Source organism: Lissotriton vulgaris, chromosome 1_2 (assembly GCF_964263255.1).
Source record: "Lissotriton vulgaris chromosome 1_2, aLisVul1.2, whole genome shotgun sequence".
NCBI classification, from domain to species: domain Eukaryota; kingdom Metazoa; phylum Chordata; class Amphibia; order Caudata; family Salamandridae; genus Lissotriton; species Lissotriton vulgaris.
The window spans coordinates 161,359,114-161,381,730 of record NC_141686.1 but is presented as its reverse complement, the minus strand read 5'-3'; the positions used below and the strand labels follow the sequence as shown (position 1 = coordinate 161,381,730).

Sequence of the window (22,617 nt, the reverse complement as noted above, 5' to 3'; positions counted from 1 at the left end):
GCTGTCCTGCTTTGCATGTGGTCACCATTCAAGCGTTTGCCTTTAGAAAGAGTGAAAAGGTGTTCACCTAGTGCCCATAAAGGTTCTTGTGTGAGATATTTTTCTTTTTCTTTGGCAGGCTGGTGACAAGCTGATCCCACTTGATGAAAATGGGCATTTAATTAGGAGCAACACTAACATTCTGGAGACTTGGGAGGTAAGATTGGGGAAGCTGTGCTGCACCAGGAGTCCTACTGTCAGTGAAGGATGAACTGAGGATGTCTTAGTGTCACATTAGGAGAATGATGTGTTTGCTGTTTCATGACATCTGTTCTACATGTCCACTCTTGGATATTTTTAGATTTTGCCCTCTACCTCTGTTTGGTGTTACAATAGAACGCACACTTTGGTCATACTGTCAATAGACATATACTTCTGAGAATGTATGGAAAAGTCATCTAAAAAAGTTATGTTTGGTTTTATTTCGAATGAAAAATTACTTTTGCCACATTGTATAATCAACAGATAGCATTCACTGGTGAGCACTAATCTTTGGCAGTTTGATTCTCCAGCAGCCATTGTTGTCACCTCATAACTGCACGCTTTGATCTTAAGGAATTTATTTGATATTTTTGGTAAAATTGCATGTTTAAAACTGTGCTCCTAGTAGTTCTGCTCTTGTTACAGTATGCAATTACATTGTTTTTCTTGTATGGTACTCAATTGTGATGTTTCTCTGTGGGGTGTGGATTGCAAGGTAATAGGTTTCAGGTTGTGTGGATTTTGGTCTACAGCAGATATTTGCAGGTGGGGAGAACTATGGGAATTTTTTCCCTGATTATTTGTGAATTCTTTGTACTTTATGAAGTTGTGTCTGTTTGTTGCTTGATGGTATCATGGATTATTTGTTGCCTGTGGAATCTTGGTCTTTGTTACTGGGTTCTTTTTCCAGACTATGTGGGTAAATAAATATATTGTACTTAGGAGTCTTTTGTACTGATTGTGTTACTGTATTATGGTTGGGGTGCATTTCTTGAATCAGCAGCTCTGGCTATTTTGCTCTGTATGGGGCTGTGGGCAGGTCGCCATCTGTGAGTTATGAGATCGCTGCTTCTCTACAGTATGTAGGGGTTTATTGACACTTACATTTCATCTGACTTCTTGAAGGGCATGGAAGAGTTGATGGATGCTGGTATGGTGAAGGCCATTGGTGTTTCCAACTTCAACCACGCTCAGATTGAAGCCATCTTGAACAAGCCAGGACTTAAATATAAGCCAGCAACCAATCAGGTAAAAGTTTCTTCAAAGCTGTATGTGGTGGAGATGAGTCGAGATTGCAATTAGTAGATGATTATTAGCAACTCCACCACATAAACAGAGATACAATCAGTTTACAAAAATAATTTTTAACAACACTATAGCCAGCTATTTTTAAACACAATATTACCATTCCAAATCACGCCAGATGGACGGTGTACTTCAATGTTCGATAATAACACTGGGGCCAATTCACAGAACTAATCTGAGATAAAATCCTAAACTTACTACTTTTGGTATTCACAGAAGGCATTTAGTCTCACCAGGTTCTATACTAACTGGTTTAGACGGGAAGGGGACGACACACGACTACGGACGATTCTGGAACAGCGCTGGTTTGACGATTCTGCAGCTGGATTCGAATGAGTACGGACCACTGCACATAACACCATAAATCAAGATAAAACAAGAAAGGGGACATGTTGCTCGCAGCCACTGAATAAATGGCTAAGCACATCCCTTGACTCGCTGTAATCCTTGAAAGCACTGATCCCATGGGATGTCTCATCATTTAACACACATCCGTTTACTTTCAAACTACATATGAATGCTAGTTCCAGGAACCGTAGGTCCCCTATCGAATTGTAACAGAACTTCTTGCTTTTTATTGAATCATACGAAACACTGGACGTTTTTGAACCAGTGATCCTGTGACCACACACGATTTGGCCATAGAAGTCGCAACTGGACTTCTCCAACACTACATCGTCGCGCCTAAGGAGCTTCCATTACTTATCTTGCCCTGAAGAAGTCCCCGTAGGGATGAAACGCGTCGGCTGTCCTTTAACATTTGGAATGAATAAAGAAAAATCTTTTTTGAGAAAAAAATTGTCCGGTTTCATATGAAAAGTTTCTTTTGAATATATCTTGTGTGCAAACTAGAAGACCTTAGTTTACACATGTCCTTTTTGTGGTGCACCTTTGCTTGAAATTACGTTTTGTATCTCAAAGTTCTATATAGAACTGCCATTGTGATGGTGGGTGGTTGTCAGTGTGCACACTACTCCCTCGGTGATATTTAGAGGGGAAATATTAATTGGGCTATTGTGGTCAGGTGCATCTTAAAGAAAGGTTCCACCATCCTACTTGCTTCTTTGTTAGAAGGCATTTAGTAGTATTAAAGTTAGGACTCCTAACTTTACTACTACTAAACTGGGATAAAATCCTGAACGTACTACTTTTGGTATTCACAGAAGGCATTTAGTAGTAGTAACGTTAGGACGCCTCCCCTCCTCTTCTTAGCTGTTTTTCTAACCTGTCTCTTTATTAAGCCTCTCTTTCACACCGGTCTTCAACTTGCTCTGAGCTGCCTCTCTCGGCATTGTCTCTGTTACTTCACTGAACTATCTGCTCTCCGTCTTTTTCTCTTTCCCCCTAGTATCTCACCTGCCTCCCGCCAATTCTCAGCTGCCTCTTTATTACTTGCCTTACCTGTCCATCTCTGAACTACATCTTTCTTACAAGTTTCACCTACCTCTACCTGCCTCTCAGTTGTTTGTCACCACCTATCCTTTTACTACTTTCCTCACATCGGTCTTTCCCCTCTTTCTGTCTCTCTTACCTATCACTTTTGCAACTGTCATCCCCTTTCACCAGTGGTTCCCTCTCTCTGCAGTATCTTTGTAGATCTATATCTATCACCTATCATTATCACCTGGCTCACTCTCTTTCACACCTGTATGTATCTCGCTCACATCTGTCACCTCCCTCTGATGTCTCTTTCATCCTTCTCTCTCTCTCTCTCTCTCTCTCTCTCTCTCTCTCTCTCTCTCTCACACACACATATACACCCCAGCTTTTGTCTCTCAAAGTCTCACATATCTCTTAGTAGTGTCCTCTTCTTGCTGTTAATTGTGTTTATCCCGAATTCCACCTGAGTACCCTCTACCCCTCTCTCTGTCTCCTGCTTACTCTCCCACATGCACAAGGGTGACAGGAACCACAGAGACATCTTCTTACTGCCATCTGTTGTAACAATAAATAATTGTTTAGAAAGTTTGTTACTTTCCTCTGAGGGCAGGGTTCACAAGCTCACTGCTTGGGGTCACAGGCACAGGAGGCTAACCAGAGATCTCAGCTGCGACCAATCGCAACCCCTAAATGACATCCATGAGGGAGGTGGGGTGCTTAGTGGTCCAGGGAACTGAGAGCCATACAGGATAGGGCAACACTGGGAGACTCTGACGAAGGTTCTCTAGCCTCCAACCTGGTGTGCATAAAGCTAGCTTTAGAGTCTTCTGAACTTGTGCTCTATGGCAGTGATTCTTAACCTTTTCACTTCTGTGGACCCCACTTAATCATTACTTGAACACAACGACCCCTAATGAATTATTATTGGAATCTGGAGACCCCCAACCGAATCATTACAGGAAGCAGGGTGCCACGGGCTAAGCATTGTCCATGATCTGAAGTTTAAAAAACAACCCAAATACAAACATTCATCAAACAAATACTCAAATGATGAAATATTTTATTTAATTCACGAACAAACTTAAACAAATCTACATTTTATTTTGAAGCTAAGATCTTTTCTAATTTCAATTGAGGCCACTCATTGTCCATACAAAATTCTCTATAGTATACTTGCACTGCTCCCACATTCAATCTGCGGATACTAACCTTTTCTCCTCCAATTTCAAATTGTAAATTTCTTCATTTATATACACTTTCTTATTGTGTTAAAATTCTTCAATTTTTCAAATCAGTCACCCACTCCCTGAGTAGACTTTGCAGAGCTCCCGGGGTCCCTGGACCACGGGTTAAGAACCACTGCTCTAGCGGCAGACTAGATTGTCCATTGGCAACTGCTGGAGAGCATGGCTTGGCTAAGTTTGCTGCTTCCTTCCCTCCTGTGATAGCCTAAATTTACAAAGAAGCTGCTGTTGTAGTGGGAGCAACTGTTGAAAAAGAAATATGAGACAGATTTGCGAGGAGAAAATACTGGTATTCTGTGAACTTTTGGGGCTAGCTATGACATGATAAATCCCACACTAGTAGTACATGAGAGAGAGAGAAGACATAGGCAGGCAAAATTGACAAAGCTAAGCAAAACAAATGAGTATACGATGGCTAGAAGCAGGGCCGGTCCTAGCCATGGGCGGTATGGGCAGCTGCCCAGGGCCTCGCGCTCAGGGGGGCCCAGCCACCAGCCCCGCAGTTGCGGGCAGCAGGAATAAATAAATTAAAATCATCATGGGAGAAAAGCTCTGCGCAGTGCGCACAGCACTCTCGTCGCGCTCACGCAGGGGCCGGGCTACAGCAGGCAGTAAAAATGAGGCCGGGAAAAACACTTTCTGCCTGGCTCTTGTTTAAAACCCTGAAAAAAAGTTTTTGCACTGAATTATTAAACACATACAACTTCCTGTTTGAATACCTATTATCAAACGCGAAACATGCACAGAAACTTACATTAAAAGCCGTTTTCAAGTTAATAAACATGCATGTACAGATTACACAGAATCTGAATGGCATGAGTCATACATGTTAACCATCTGATGCGGAAGTGAGCTGGTAAAGTGTCACACTGATTTTCTGTGGTGTTGCAACGTTGTTGACAGTTGCATGCCTTATTGATGAGTTTTGCATTGTTTCTAATAACTCCAAGCCGTGTCAAATTGTCTTTGCATGTTAATGGCTTTTCGGCCACGAGCCAAAATTGCTTGTTAATAGCAACAAAGAACGCTGGGAGCGCTTTTTAGGGATTTTGTTTAACTACTACCTGATGGTGCACATTGTTTTGTGTCATTACCTGTAAATGTCCTTCAGCTACTTATCTGACAATCTATCAGGATCATCGTCACTTCCAACTCAGGCTGTAACTCGCACTCTGCCTACCAGGATGGGGCCCCACACAATGGCAACACCCCACCAGTCCGTGTGTACCCCTGCCGATCAAAGTGAAAGAAATAAATGAAATACGTCTCTTTACAATTGGGCTCATGGAAGGGGGAGCCTCTAAGGGATGGCGTGGGAAGGCCTAGGGGAGGGAGACACCTCTAGGGCTGCCCATTCAGGGACTCCGCAGGGTGCCCATTGTCGGCACTTTAACCCATATAGGTTTAACTCGGCCCCAAGCAATTCTCACACCTTCAGTCCGAAATGGGCTGTACAAGAGGTGTTTGGGGTGGCTTAGAGGAGGAGCTGGGGCCCAGTTGGAGTCTGCACAAAGCAGCTTCCCGAGATCAGAAGGTGTTACTTATGTACATTTCAGGGGCCTCGCACATTCCCTTTTGCCCAGGGCCCCGAAAATCCTAGGACCGGCCCTGGCTAGAAGAGTTTCTATTACAGTGGCAAATCATTTGGTGGAGAAGCCCACTGACGCTGTAAAGAGCCATCTTAAACCCAATTGTTGCAGGCCATTGAGATTTCTAGTTCGACTCGGGGACACAAAAAGTATGCCATCACAATGGAGGTCACTTTGCTCAGAACTTGTTTGAAGAAAGCCAATGAAAGGTCACAAAGCTGGAAGAAGCAGTGGAACATAAGCAAAAATAAATAATTGAGCTAAAAGCAACAGCATTTACAGAGAGAGGTGACAGGTGTGAGAGAGATACAAAAAGGTATGAAAGAGAGTGAATACGCAATGAAAAAAACGTACCCTTTGCAAAGCATATGCCCCAATATCAGGCTCATCCACCAAATTCTTGAGGAGTTCCCCAAATGTAGATGGATCCCATCTTCATTCTGAAATACCACTGTATCTGAAGGGCATTCATAAAATGTAACAGGATGGCCTCACACAACCCCCTGGTGTCATACTTCATCATCCGCCATCCCACGCTCACCAAAGCATACTCTAATGTGGGCAAGCCCCTCATCAAAGGTTGAGAGGAATCCTTTTGTACGGTAACTGAGGGAAGGGTAATATCCAATAAAAATACCTACCGCCTACCAAAAAGACTATTCTGAGTTTATTATATGGCGTAAGAGGGATGGTTAAATACAGAAACAGAACAGATAAGACTCAACTATGTATCTTCTGTTCTTATTAGGTCAACATGTTTCAGCCCTTAGTTGGCCCCCCAACTAGGTCCCGGGCCTTCTTCAGGACCAAAATTAGACCCTAATTGACCCTATTATATTTCCCTATTTGCATAGCCGCACATTTTGTGAAAATGTAGATCTCTAATATCTGGTTCGTTCAGTCAGGACATTTTCCTTTTTAACATGTGTCCTAGAGAGAAACATGGAAAAGCCATATAAAATGTTTTTGACATAAAAAGTACGAGACATAGTTTACATACATCATAGTTTAAAAGAGACAATGCATGTGTAATCACCAGGACATATATACACTTAATTATCAAATAGAAATACAGTCAAAATCACCATATTTGTGTGACCACATTGTGTCTTCCCAGTGTGTACACTGCACACTGCAGCCAAGTGCTTGGGTAGGCCCAAGAACAAAATCATGCTTGAACGTGCCTCATGTGAACATTGGATTTTGTCATGTACACACTTAAAAATTCTCACCCTAGCTGCGGGAGAATCCTACTCCTGTATAGAAAAAGACAGCAAATAAAAAGACAAGGCTAAGATGTGGCCCATATCCGGTTGAGAATGCATCTACTCTGTTTGTTCAAGGCAAAGGTCTAACCCCATTATGGCTTCTATTACTCGGTCCCATCTCCGTCCGGCGCTGACATAACAATGGCGGTTGTGGGAATATAATGGGTCCCTTGGTAAAGGCATCAGAGAAGGCGTCATGCAGAGCGCCTTGACTGGAATATCAGGGATTGTATTCAAAAATTCTTTTGGCCGTATTAATATTATTATATTAATAATATCCATTGTATATTTTCAGGCCACGTACGACCATTCTTTGCAGAAAATGATGTCATCAAGAAAGAAACATGACGCATTAGTGACAATTAGTCCCTGTGGTGCTACCTTTGCCCGTAAATATTCAGTCATCATGGTGCTGTTTTAATCTGGGTCCAGTGCTTGTGGTACATTTATGTCTCCCAAAAGTGAGGCGGCCAGTAAGATGGTAGCAATAGTTTTGTTGTCAAATGCTGGGTATTTTTATTCTGACATAATTTTGGAGGGTGTTACACAAAAAGTTGGAGGTAAACTGATGTACTATAAACATGGGTATCTTCTGTTTGAGTGCTATATCAGAGGGCTATTGACTTCCCACAACCACATGTACTCCCGCATCTAACAAAGTAAAGCAGTTAATCTCAAAACATTGGGCTATACTTGTAAAGACAGACATCAAATAGAAACAGTCTCTGTTTTCCTTGAAAAGCAGTATGAACCGAAGGGACAAATTGGCACACACATGGACAACCAAGAACACTGACACAACAATAACCACCAACTGGAACATATGGGACCTCCTCCCGGTGGTGGAACATTTCCCTTGTGGCCGCTGCTCGGCCTGTCCGTTTACAAAACAGTTTAAGGAAGTAAACATTGGCACTGACCGACCATGGATCTTCGAACAACACACTAATGTAACACTGAAAATATGGTGTACACAATAACCTGCCCTTGTGGCAAGAATTACTTTGGAATGACAACTCGAAAAATCTGGCTTTAGATTAGCGAATACCAAAGCACTATTTGGTGTCGGAAGCCTCCTACTTGTATTACCAGACACTATTTAAAAAAAAATCATACAGAAAAGGATTTACTGTGGCTGTTACTAGAGGTCATAGCTCACTGCACTGGGAGTAACATGAGTCAAAAATTGCTTGAAAGAGCGCAATGGTGGGAGCAAAGTCTGAAAACTCACATGATCCACCTCATCTATGGCTTCCCGGACTACAAATATAGATGAAACCCCTTGTTGGATGGCCGATGTGTATGTAATGATCGTAGGGTTTGATACCACCTTGATAAACCACCTGGAGACAGGAATGATTTCACATTTAATGTATACATGCACATACATAAGAACTATACAAGAATTCATGTATGCAGAGTGCCCCCATAATTGACAATTGACAATTTAAAAAGATTACGCCATATGTCTAAATATTTAGAAGTGAAAGCCACTGAGGGTCCACTCTCGAAATTAGGAGTAATTATTATCCATTTCCCCAACCTGTGAGTGGGCCATTGCTGTCACTTTTGTCACATTTTACAATTTTTGACATGGTGGACAAACACATTGATTTGTATATCCTAAAAACGTCTATATAAATGAGCGCAGGGCTGGGACTACATTTCCCAAAATCCCCAGCCCAGCAAGCCATATCAAGTTATGAGTGGCAGCCTGTGTCTCACTCTCAAACTGGCCAATTGCCATATCAGCCGCGAGAGGAGAACGGACCACCTGGCAATCTTCTCAATGTGCTTGGACTACAATCCACGATATTCCAGTGAAGGCGCTCTGCATGACACAGTCGCTCTGACGCCTTTACCCGCGAAGGTGTTATATTCCCCCACGCACCATCATTATGACAGCATCGGAAGCAGATTGGACTGCGCAATAGTTGCTGTAATGGTGGTAGACCTTTGAAGAAGTAAGGTGGGTGCCTTGAACAAACAGTCATTTGGCATTCTCAACCAGATATGGCAATATCTTAGCTTTGTCGTTTTATTGACCATCTTTTTATTTTGTGTGTGACTATAAGGCTACCCCTCTCCTCTCCTCCACGGATTAGGATTCTCCTGCAGCTATGGTGTGAATTTTTAAGTGTGTGCATGACGAATTCCAGTGTTCAGATGATGCACATTCAAGCAGTTTTGTTGTTGGGCTTACACAAGCATGAGTTGGCTGCAGTGTGCAGTGTACGCACTAGGAAGACACAATGTGGTCAGCCAAATATGGTGATTTCAACTATATTTGTAATTGATAATTAATTGCATATATGTCCTAGCGATTACACATGTATTGTCTCATTTAAACTATGATGTATGTAAACTATGTTTTGTCCTTTTCATGTTAACAACATTTTAAATGGCATTTCTATGTTTCTCCGTAGGACCCGAGTTAAAAAGGAAAATTTCCTGACCGAATTTACAAGAAATTAGGGATCTGATTTAGTGCACATGTACACAGAGTATGTGGGTATTAAGCTAGGAAATATAATATGGTCACTTATTTTTGGCCCTGAAGAAAGCCGCTAACTAAGATCTGAAACATGTCGACCTAATAAGAACAGAAACTCCATAGTTGAGTCTCACCTTTTATGTTACTGTTTTTAACCATCCATCTTCCGCCATATATTAAACTCAGACGTCTTTTTGGTAGGTGGTTCCCTTCAAAAAAGATTCCCTCAGCCTTTGACTAGGGGCCCGCTTGTCATTGGAGTATGCTTTGGCGAGCGCAGGATGGCCAATGGTGAAGCATTGCACCCGGGGTGTTTGTGAGGCCATTCGTTACTTTTAATAAATGCACTTGAGATATTTTAGTATTTCGCCAGGAAGACGGGATCCATCCTCACTTGTGGAATTCCTCAGGAATTGGGTGCGTGAGCCGGAAATGTAAGCTTATTCTTTGAAAAGGGTACGTTTGTTTTACTGTGAATTCATCTCTAGTTGGGAGAGTACAAACGTTGTACCCTTTCAAATCTCTCTCCTTCCCAAGCCCGACACTGTGAATGGGTTATAGTGGTAAACACGTGATAGAGAGTGAAACAGGGGACACACATAGGTGACAATCAGACAGATGTAGGGGATACAGTATGATAGATTTGATATAGATAGAGACAGATCACTGAGAGGCAGGTGGAGAAAGTCGAAGGGCCAAATTCACAGAACTAACTTAAGACAAAATCCTAAACTTACTACCTTTGGTATTCACAGAAGTTAGGATTTTGACTTAAGTTTGTCTTAAGATAAACTTAAGACGTACTAAAGACAAAATCCTAACTTAAGTCTGTCTTAAGTCTGTCTTAAGCCCGTCTTAAGTTTGTCTTAAGACAAACTTAAGACAAAATCCTAACTTCTGTGAATACCAAAAGTAGTAAGTGCATTCTGTGAATACCAAAAGTAGTAAGTGCATTCTGTGAATGCCAAAATAGTAGTAAGTTTAGGATTGAGTCTTAAGTTCATTCTGTGAATCGGGCCCGAAGTTTGTAAGAAAGATACAGTTCAGAGATGGGCTTGTAAGGCAAGTAATGAAGCAACAGCTGAGAGTTAGCGGGGAGGCAGATGAGAGAGGTTGGAGGCTTTTGGGCAGTAACATTGAAAGATCAGGACTTAGAAAACAGATTCAATGGCTCATAGGGGAAGGCCAGAGGGAACAACCTCTGCCTTGTGTGTTTTGCCTAAACCAGAAGAAGGCCTGGGCCCTGGCTTGTTTGTACAACAATGGATTTAAAAGAAACTGTTACTGAAAGGATTGCCTAACTTATTTTCCATGGAAAGGGCCCATTGGGCCGCCTGGAGCATCTCCAACAGCAATTATAGGTCGGATATTCAACTTCAGAGCCAGAGATGTAATACTGCAGGATATGTGAAACCTGGTGACCCTGGATTGAAGGAACATGTGATAAGAAGTGTCCCACATTACACCTGAAGCATACAGAAGTTAAGGAAGACCTCTCAAGGAGTGAAACTTTAATTCCAAGCCCAGGGCAGAAGTACTATCTGCTGTACCCACCAAGCTTTGTGTAATCCTCAAAGAAAGTTACACATCTTCTACATCCCATCAGAAGAGTGGGATTGGCTGGACATGGGTGATTAAAGAAAACTAACAGGAGCCTCAAGCAAACAGCAGAAGCCCAGGGAGGGATGAAGGAAAATCACAAGGACATCCTCAGCAACGAAAGAGAGGACGTAGTTGGGGAGTCTTGTATTGCCTACCAGAATTGTGTTGAGGGATGAGAATACAATAGCTTTGATAGACAACCAACAAGAGCTGATGGATATCTAGATGAACACCGATCCTGAGTAGAATCTGAAGAGCAGAGACTTGACATGAACAACTGCACTTAGGTAGTTGGTGGAACTGGAGCTCATGTTTGAATTTCCTAGTTTCAAGCATCAAACAAAGTGGGTAGGATACTGTGTGTGCGCACTATTAGAAGGTGAGTTTGTAGTGGAGTTATCATCTCAGAGATTTGTCACACATTCAGAAGATTATGGCTTAGTCTGAGCTGAGAAAGAGAAGGGGCGCGTGCCCTGTCACACCTCAAACATATCCAGGAAACCAAGGTGCTGGATGATAGATCAAAGGCCTCAGGAAATATCACTTACATAACACCATGTCACCAATGTTAAATTCCTTCCCTGGAATGTGAGAGCCTCAAAATATTACACCATGCGAAAAAGGGTTCACTTGTGTCTTTAAAGATGTGGGCTTGGTATAGCCGGTCTACAGGAAACACACTTTATGGAAGCTGTGGTAAAGAAAGTATGTAAGAAATGTAGTGGACAAATGTACTCTACCACCTATTTAACTGAAAGGGACATACCTCTTAATGTATGGCACCTAATGAGCATTACAAAAATCTATTTAGCTCATGTAGGCAACAAATCATCTTTGTGGCTGTCATAGGATTTACATACTTGGGAACTATAGTTATGTGGGAAGGTGGAGTTAATTTTGTTTTATAAAGAATGTTGAATAAGCACCCCTCAACTTGAGAAGTTAACCGGATATGATGGGTGCCTAGAGGGAGGTTATGGAAAAAGTGAATTGCTTGATATTTGAAGAGAGTTTAGCCCCTCCAAGAAATAATACGTCTGCTAATCAAGCACACATAGCACTTATATAAAGTTAGACCTTATGTTGGTCTTACAAGAGATACAGCACAGATTTGAGGCATCTCAGTATATGTGAAGGTTCTTTTCTTGATCAATCATCACTGGTCATTGTATTAAGGGAAGGCTATGAATGCATAGAGTGGCAGAAGAGCAAGTATGGACATACATAGTGGAGATCTCATACTATGATCTACATAAGAACAAAGGGACCAGCTGCAGGGTATGTAGAGTACATACAGCTTAATCGACCCCTCTAGGGTTAAACAAAATGTACTGTACAAGAATAAGAAACTGCCCTAGAAGTGGAGACGCAGGCACAAATGTTATATGCATGAAGAGTTCCTGTTCAATAATAGTTGAATACTAAAAGGGGACTATGACCAAGCTGCGTTCCATCACATAAACATCAACTAAGGGTCAAGCAATGCCTTGTAGGAATAATTCAACCACCAAAATGCATTAAAGTCAGTCTGGGAACCCTCCTGACTGTCCAGTGCATAGCCATACACTAGCATCATCATATAGGCCTCAAAGGGGAGGCTTGGAAAAAGGATCTTATGCAATGGGTTCATGCAGAAGAAACCCATATCACAAGAATTCGGCAAAAGGCTGATGGGGGTTTTGAGGAGTAATTGGCAGTAGCTAAAAAACTGACATAGTCTTAATATCTGAGACTACCTTGAATCCAGTAAAATGATAAAGCCAAATCATACCTTATAGGGAGGGAATGGCAATGATAAAAAAGAGGAGGTAGGGAACTCTTAGAGGGGAGTCGATGAAAGACTAAAATGAAAAATAGGAGCACCAATGAATAGAGAGTGGAGCTGCTATATATATAGGAAGGTTATACATGGTAGATGCCAAACTAATGTGGCGCAAATAAGCGGGGTAGATGGGGGAGATGTCTGTACCCCAGGTAGACAGGCATGAGCAGAGGAGCGCTAATGCAAGCTTTATATACATATATCATTTTATTGCTAAAAGACAGTTGAAGACAGAATATTTTGATAGAGTTGATAGGTAATGTATTGGCACGTACTTGATAAAAGGATAAACATAAATAAAGAGGTTATTCCAGGGTCTAAAAATGAGTTTGCTTAAATACCAAATTACCTTTAAATTCAACGTTGTGCTTTCTGTTTCTCATTTATATACAAAACAATTATTTATCTGTAACTACTATGAAAACCCCCAAAAATGCAGAATTTAGATTATCTTTAAGTGTTTCTCCATGTTGCTTGCCATAACCGCCAGGTCATTTATAGCGTAATACACATACAACAGTGCTCCTGTTTAATGGGTGTTTTTTTTTTACTGTATATATTTACATAGCACATAACAAGCCTGCAGACATCAAATTGTGAGAAACACTGATCAGTTACATACTGTGGAAATATAATAGTAGTGGGCCCGATTCACAGAATGAACTTAAGACTAAATCCTAAACTTACTACTATTTTGATATTCACAGAATGCACTTACGACTTTTGGCATTCACAGAATGAACTTACTACCTTTGGTATTCACAGAAGTTAGGATTTTGTCTTAAGTCTGTCTTAAGTCTGTCTTAAGTTTGTCTTACGTCTGTTTTAAGTCTGGCTTAAGACAAACTTAAGACACAATTCTAACTTCTGTGAATATCAAAGGTAGTAAGTTCATTCTGTGAATGACAAAAGGCGTGAGTGCATTCTGTGAATACCAAAATAGTAGTAAGTTTAGGATTGAGTCTTAAGTTCATTCTGTGAATCAGGCCCAGTATCTTTATAACAGTAGCATTTTTGTGTATTCACTGATAAAAAAGTCACATGTAGTAGTGCATAATTAAATATGGATAAATACAGATTGAAATGTGAAAACAGTAAATACAATCAAACCATTTCTGTATTGCGCACATGTGCCCGGGCGCTTGCTGTCCCAGTGCTTACCAAGCTCCTCTTCTGATAACATAAAGGCTGACTTGATTTAACTTTACTTTCAGGTTGAGTGCCACCCATACCTAACCCAGGTCAAGCTTGTGGAGTACTGCCAGTCTAAAGGTATTGCTGTGACCGCCTATGCTCCCTTAGGCTCCCCTGACAGGCCAATGTGAGTGTCCATCTTTTCTAAATATTATCTTTATTACATTTTATAGTTTTAAAACTGATGCTACAATGTAGGCATTTCAAATGATAAACTTTCTCAGTTATCAACTTTTTAGAAACTAATGAATGAGCCATGTGGAAGAAAAATATCTCTCCAAGCCCACCTAAAGTCTACAACATGATTAGTAAGCAAGAAGCAAGAAAAAGCAAAACATTCTTACACCTCACAAAGTACCTGAGCATCTAATGCTAACCCCTTCCCTATTGTCCCCAACTTGTATACATTTTCATCATGTGAGTGTTTAACACCATCAATGCTGATGGTATTCCCCTCCTGTGCTGGCCCCGATTTATTCCCATTGTTCATTCCCATTGTTCATGACGAGCTGAGCTCGTCATGAGTGTATGAGAGGTGTACCTCATGACGAGCTGAGCTCGTCATGAGCATCGAAGGTGTTAAAGTAGGCATGGACGGTGCTCGCAGAATTTACTCTGCGGAATGTACATGAAGTTACCTAAAAACTCAGCAAGATTCCCACAGAGTTCCATGAATGTGCGCATGGCACATGCTGATTTGAAGCGCTAGCAGCTTGTTCTGCATTGTAAATTCATAGTGAACAGCACCACGCAGTGCACTAGAGGGTGGTGAAAATAAGTTCCCATGCAATGCAAGATGGATCTGCAACTGAACTCTTTCCTGACATTCACAGTAATCTAAAAGTCACATGTTAGAATCCTGGTAAGGTACACCAAGGCTTCCATGTTATGTAGCATAAATAAACCCAGAATATTCCCTGTCCTCGATCCAAGGGATTGCCTGTTTACTGTTGTTGTATTGGAAGCATGTATTTGCCTCTGGTGAGAAGTGCTCATTGATTCATGCATTGGTACTCACTAAGGCAGCCCATAGTTTAGCCTATCCAGATGTAAACAAGCAGCCATCATGCAGACAGCCACAGTCAATGGTCTTAAGAGTTCAAAGAATAATGGCATAGATTCAACTGATTGGAACTGGTGTTATACAATTATCCATATTATTTTGCTTCTGAGTGTCCCTCCCAAGGGCTGTACAGAAGAAACCCTTAGAAATGATATGTAGGGAGAGAGGCCCTGGTATGGCAGGGATCAACCAATAGGAATGAACATTATACAACCAACCATACTATTTGATCTGAGGAGTCTACCCAGGAATGGCAGAGGAGGATCCCAAGGAACAATCAGACGCCAAAGATACATAGGTTACTAGCAACACCTAAGAGTGGTGATACCCATGCATTAAGGAACCAAAACAGAGGATATTAATAATGAAATCGGCAGGAAAAAAAATGCTTTTTGATGTCCAGCCTCCACACCTCCACACTCAATATTGTGTGCTGAAGAATGTCCTACCTGGGGCATTCTGCTTCAGGAAAAAATCACACCTTCAAGGACAGAAAGGGCTAAACCTTACCCCACGTAAAGTTAGTATACTTTATCTGGTTCGTAAAGTGTGGAGTTTCCTAATTTTCCCCAACTTCATGAGAAAAGTTGTAATTTAAGATGTCTCAAATATAAAATACCTTTACAGAGAGTTTGGAGCATATCCGTCAGGGGATGTACGGCATTACAACGCGGGCATTTACACCGCGTGCCGTTACAACGCTGTTTTTACAACGCAAGTCGTTACAACGACTTGCGCTGTAAGGGCTGGATAGTGGAATAGTTTAATTTTCTATTCCAACTCCAGCCCACGTTACAGTAGGGAAGGTGTTGGAATAGAAAATGAACTATTCCCTATCCAATAGCGCCCTCCAGCGCAAGTCGTCGTAACGACTTGCGTTGTAAAGGCAGCGTCGTAATAGCAGTGCGGGGTAATGCCCGCGTTGTTAAGGATGTTTCCCCCATCACGAACCTTTGCTGAATTTAGTGGTGAACAGTGTGTTTTACACAATGGTGAAAACTAAATAGAATTTAGATGTCATTTTACAGGGGAGGCTGGGAACATCCTCAATGGATTTCACTATATGTTTGTTACAAAAGATTGACAATTCAGTTACATTTGATCAAAAACATCAGTCAAAACCGAATGGACCCATATTAGCATACTCACCTTCATAATTAGATCCAGGTTGTATGCAGTACATTGTACCAAAGGAGACTTTCATTAGAACTCGATCAGCAAGATGGATAGGCATGGCAAAGGATAGGTGATTGTGTGAGCTCAGAATGAGTCCTCTGGCCTGGCTGAGGACACTAGTTCCATCTCAGTTAGAGGAGCCACAGATGCTTCTGAAGGTCTAAGTCATGGTTTCACAAATTGCATCTAGTATCCTGCTTGTTATTAATCTCGCTTGTTGATGCTGCCTGCATGGTACCTCGTAGTTGGATGCCACATAGTCCTCCACTTCCGGAATTATGGATACTCTCCACTCTTTCACATAGAATCCGAAAGGTGGACCTATCTGTGTGGTTGCTTGGATGAGCTCGCACTTTTAGTGAATGCAGAACGCATGGAAGCTTGCCATGTATACTAGAAATGGAAAATATGTACTTGCTGAGTGATTGGCATTACTAGTGTCTCATATACAAGTCAAGCTTCACATTATGAAACAGTTAAGAGACTGACATATTTAAATGTTTACTAGGAAGACAAATCACCTGTGTAATATTACTTTGCCTTCTCAGCATGTATGATGTACTTTCCAGCTAATATACAGTAAATGTGCATATGGCTGATAAACATTAAAAGGGAAAGCATCATCTAACCACGAGCATAGAGTAACACATAAAAAGAGGGTGCAAGTTTCAAAAATCAATGTGTATTAAAAAGGAATGGTTAGATCTTTCTAGGAATTTGAAGACTGCTATGGAAGGTGATTTATGGATCTTACACTAAGATCCCCTTAAGAAAATAAAGCACAATATTGTGCATTGAAATAACTTTGGGCCAGATGTATTGGTCAAAACATGGTAAGCTATTCGACAGATGATGACTAGGGAAAATTAAATATTTCTTACATTTTCCCTTGTTTTTGACTGTCGAGTCCCCCCACCCTGCCCACCGCCCCACTGCTCTTACCTGCACGGGCCGCTCCTGCAGCATTCATACACTTGAGTGACTGTGCTATTGCTTGTGAATGGAAAGGCTCACGGAGGCATTAAAAAACAAGGAAACATCAAGATGATGCCTTGCAAATTCACCCATTCTGTCGGTAACTACAGTATTTAGGCCAGTAATCATTCGGAAACAATGGAAAGCCAGGCCCAGACATTTCTGAAAACAGGGTACCTAGGGAAATCTGGGGTGGTGTAGTGTGCATGGATCAAAATATATCTTCTTATCCAGAATTCCCTGCAAACACAAAAATTGCTTAAATCACAGAATTCCCTCATTCAGGTACTTGAGCATGTGTCTCTCAATGTATTTCCCATAGAGTTTAAAGAGCCATGTTTTTAGCTTCTTGCAGAACTCAAGAAGTAAAGAGGAGACCTTAATGTGTTGTGGAGGTTTGTACCATTTTTAGGGTGGGATGTAGGAAAACAAGCACACTCCTGCTCTGCTTTTCTAAATGCAGGGTGGTATGTGTGAGTAAGAGTGTGGCTGAAGGTAAAGTGTCTGGCCGGTTGGTGAAGGTGTAAGTGTTTAGGTATGCTGGTGCAGTGTTGTGTAGGGCATTGTAGGTCTGTGTAAAGAGTCTACATTGTCTGTATTTGTGTATGGGGAGCAAGTGGAGCTCTCTGAGGGGAGGTTAGAAGTAGGTGTGGTGTAGAAGATCGAGTATGAATCTTGCAGCGGAGTTTTGAATGGTATCCTGAGTGTGTTGACCCTGTCAGGGCTATTTAGATACTGAGCCATTTCTAAAATGTAGATATTCCTATATGCAGCACTTTGTGATGTGGCAGTCTATATTGGGTCATTTCAGACTCACACTACTGCTAGTTTGGGAATTTGCAGCCCTCTGCAGCAGGAACATTAATCCAACAAACTGACTGGTTCATGCAAACTAAATAAAGATTTCTCGAGCAGATACATCGCAGCAGGCTTCAAAATCACAACAGGTCATTTTAAGCTGGAGCAATGTCAGTCAAGTTTAAGTTGTACCAGAAGTGATGACTCTGCCCCAGTACACTAGACTAATCAAAACATTATGCCACATTGGAATCTGGACTTTCCTGATTGAACATTGCTTTTGAATATCTGGGAGGTTTAGGTAGTGGCAACCACTTAAGTATCAGGAACCGAAATAGGTCATCTAAGTTGCTGGCTTAAGAACGAGATGACTCAATGTCCTATACAATTGTGCAATCTTTTCACACAGCACATTCTTGTCCAACATACAATATATGAAAGGTGAAATGGTAGATCAGCTAACTCCCAATACATTTTTGGCCTCTTAGCTGTAACTGTAAACTGATGTTGGTTCCACCTTTGCCATCAGCTCCTCATACACAATATTGTGGCATCCCTCAGTGGTCCATCATATCCCCTCTATTATTCAACATCTACCTAAGCCACTTACCAAACCTGATTAACCCCTCCCTGCTGATGACGGAACCGCTCCGTCATCAGCCGTGGTGGAGCTGTGCTGATGACGGAGCGGTTTCGTCATGGCCCGCCCGACGCGCCTGCACGGCGCGGATTCTGCGCCTGCGATGGGCGTTCTATTGAGCGGGCGGGCCATGACGGAACCGGTCCGTCATAAGCACTGCGCAACCGATGCTGGTGACGGAGCGGTTCTGTCACCAGCATGCGCCCACCGCATTTCTGCCCCGCCCCCTTAGCACTGCGACGGAATAGCCGCCGCAGTGAAGGGGTTAAATCATTCAATCTTCCCTGTTACAACTATGCAGATGACACTCAAATCACTTTAAAAATCTATGGTCCGGAAGGTCTTGTGTACACTTCAAACACCCTTCTTTGAAGTCACCCTAACTTCAAAAGCACAACTAGGTATAAGAACTGAGGCTCTGGCCCTACCAAGAAAGTGCCCTAGTGGAGCCATGAAGAACTCTGCCAGGAAGAAGGACTGCTGTGCTGTTACAAGGACTGCCACTCTGTTGGACTGCTTTTCTGCTCTCATGTTCTGCCTGTTGCTAGCTACTTCCTATCCTCTGCCCAGCCGAAGAAAAGGACTGGACCCGGGCGTGCCTCCTGTTCAAAAGTCCCAAGGCAATCAAAGACTTCCTACAACCCTGTAATATTCCCTGAACTCTGCCATCTGTGTGTACTGCCTTGCCAAGTGGTTCTAATCAAGTCCTGGGCCCTTGAAAGTGCTTGGTTGTGTGTTGATTTCTGCAGAACACATACATCGATGACTTTGCGCTGATTGGATCTGACACATTTCCCCTCTACTCCAAAGCAGTGACTGCCCAACGACAACGCCTTGACGGACTGTGCGGCTCGATGCTGATGGACTGCCTGACTCTACGACAACACATCACAACGTTTCGATGAAGTCTCTCAGTACTAATGTGTTGCCTTCATCCACGGGATTGGCCACAATGCTTCATCCACCCAGGCAGCGACGGCCCGTGGAGGGAGTTACGGTGGGGCAGGAGGGCGGGGAGGGGGAGGGGCAGGGCGGAGGTTGCTAAAAACCGGCATATGGATAATTGCAGGTAAGTAAACAATTTAATTAATAAAACGAATTTCGTAGTGTGCCTTGCATCGCAAAATGCAATGCAGTGCGAGCTACGAAATTCGTTTTATTAATTAAATTGTTTACTTACCTGCAATTATCCATATGCCGGTTTTTAGCAACCTCCACCCTGCCCCTCCCCCTCCCCGCCCTCCTGCCCCACCGTAACTCCCTCCACGGGCTGTCGCTGCACCCAGGGTACATTTTTAGCCGGACCTGCGTGAGTTCTGTAGGCGGCGTGCCCTCCATCGCGGTTGGCCAGAATTTCTAGCATGGCCAGATGGTCCCGGTTGGAGCTTTACGACTCTAAGCCCTATATTTACATTTAACCTTGAAAAATTCATAACTTTAGTTCTACTGAATGGATGTTTGTTGTTTTGGTCTTATTTTTCTTATAGAATCATATATTCTATTGTACTGACCCTGTGTGGTGTATTTTTGTGGTGATCTCATTGTATTAATAGGTGTGTGGAGGGGTGTGTTGCACCAATACTTTACAAATTGCCTCTTTAGATAGACCGGACTGCTCTGTGCCAAGTTACAAGAGAGGGAGCACAGGTTATCTTTTACTGTGTATTTAACTTACCTCGAGTAGAGTGGTGGTGCCTGTTTGGACAGGGTGCATACCTCTGCCAACCAGAAACCCCATTTCCAACATTAGTGATCAATGGTGAGGATAGGACTTGTGTTTGTGCAATACCATATAGTAAGTCATTTTTCATTACAAGCCTTTCCTAAGACCAATTTGAACCCTTTTTCAATTTTTCCTAAATTGAAATATTTGATTTTTGCAATCTGTAAACCTACACAGTGGCCCAGCTCAAGGGGTTCTGCCAGAAGGGAGTTCACTAAGAGAAGTGCCAAGAAGGCAGGGCTTCATAAAGCTTTAGAGCATTGACAGCACCCAACCAGATAAACACAGAGAATGAGGAGTAGAGGTCAGAGTCTGAGGAGGAGGAAATGAAGAAGGAACTGTCTGGAGGTCTTGTCAAGCAGACTACTGATGTGGAGAGTAACATCCTCCCAGGATTGTAAGTCCGCAGTAGACCAGGCATTTGTGTATCTTCAAATACCCTGTCTTCAGACAAGTTGAAGGACAGGAAGGAGTAGAGGAAACTAAAACTAGAGCTTACAAAGTGAAATTGGATAAGGAGCAGGCCCTAGCCAAGCTAGAGAAAGAGCAGGCCTCAGCTAAAATGGAGAAAGAGCAAGCTCTAGAAGAGAAAAAGCTGGCCACGGAAGAGAGGAAAATGGTCAATGAGTTCAGCATGACAGAGCGGGATATAAGAGCCCTAAAACTGGGGTCCAGTGGTAGCAACGGTGGCAGCATACCTACAGTGTCCACTGGTGAGTCCAGAGTCAGGATACTCAAGGAGTTGATGCCTATTAATGGAGTGGGGGACGACATAGATGAATGTTTTGCAGCCTATAAAGTAGTTCTATGACTGCACAAGGTCCCAGAGGAGTTGCGGGTGGTAGGTATATGCCCACAGTGGAAAGGGACACACTCCTTAAATTAGAGGTAGAGGACTAGATATGCTATAATGCTATAAAGGCCATCCGGGTCAGTAAGTTTGGGCTGGGCCCTGAGAGGTAGGTATAGGATCATAACCAGGGGCACCCACAAGATCTCATCACAAACATGGGTGGATTTCCTTGATTTAGCCAGCAAGGCATTGAAGGGCTGGGTGAGGGGCAGCAAGGTTGATGATTTTTCAGGGCTGTACAACTTAATGTTGAAGGAGCACATGCATGATATTTGTTTTCTAGAGCTGCACCAGCACCTGGCTGATAGCAAATAGACTGACCCCAGGAAACCTGCTGAGGAGGTGGACATCTGGGTCAGCACCAGAGTGTCCTTGAAGGTATCTGGGGGTAACTCCCAAAAGGGTGGTCAGGGTTTCCGCCAGAACAACGAGAGGGGAGATAAAAAGAAAGAGTTCTCTAAAGGTCCCCCAAAACCATCTCAAAGCTTCCCTATAGATATCTGCAGATAGCAGCTATGAAAACGGAGTAATAATAACTTTGCTACGGTGGAATGAGGATGAATTAATTATGAAGCCTGAACTTGTGACACTTTGAATGATTCAGAAATTTAGAAACTTAATGACCCATGTACTGAAGAGGCATGAATAAAAAGGGCATGTTGAGCAGTATATTAAAGTTCAATAGCACATTGCTTTGTGAAGGAGAGGTCTTGGACTCTAGCACTGTGTCCACTGTGACGTCAAGTTACCTCGTCAACTTGTAAGTATGCATCCCATGATTAGTAAACCTCAAACACCTTAATAAACATGAACTTAAGGGGAACATGTTGATTTCTCTCTCTCTCCACATTTGCCTCTACTTTTGTGATCCTTTGCAGCTGCCTTTAGATATTTCGCTAATGGCGTTACTTCGGCACCGGCATCTCTCATTTCAAGATGTGCCTTTTACTAAATCAGTCTTACCTATTTCCCCAGCACCATGAACCACAACGGTATGCTTGAAAAACACTAGAGTTGAGCACATACCGTGAAGAAATGCAGCATGGACATAATCAAAGAGTTGTGCAGCAAAACGTGTTGTACACCTTGAGATTGAAGACTCTTAAAAAGTACCCATTGCTCCTGCTTACACATCTACCTTCAACCAGTTTAAGGTCCAGCTTTGGCCGCTGCACTGCCCAGTGCTATTCTATGCACTGTTGTGATATGAAATACTGGGCAGCTTAGAATGATGTTAAGCAGCACTGCAGGTTATTAGTCAGCAGTGTGACACGAGGACAGCACTTTAAAATATTATAGCACCATTATTTCAACCAATCTAGATTTGTGGAGCGCAAATAATCACCCTTGGGGTAACTAGGTGCTCGGATCCTGCTGGGATCAGTCAAAGAGCCAGGTCCTGAGGCCCTTTCTGAATTCTGTGAGAGAGGATGTTGTTCGGAAATGGAGGGGAAGGTTGTTCCAGGACTT

General features: G+C 42.5%; 1 protein-coding gene across 1 annotated transcript in view; it reads left to right on the top strand.

Moving 5' to 3' along the window:
* Positions 1-22,617, top strand: part of LOC147734743 (aldo-keto reductase family 1 member B1-like) — a 114,315-nt gene that overhangs the window by 58,510 nt on the left and 33,188 nt on the right. Inside the window, exons 4-6 of the mRNA XM_086953027.1 lie at positions 119-196; positions 1,147-1,269; positions 13,940-14,046. Of these exons, the coding sequence (XP_086809153.1) occupies positions 119-196; positions 1,147-1,269; positions 13,940-14,046 (308 nt within the window). The remainder of the gene's footprint in view (positions 1-118; positions 197-1,146; positions 1,270-13,939; positions 14,047-22,617) is intronic.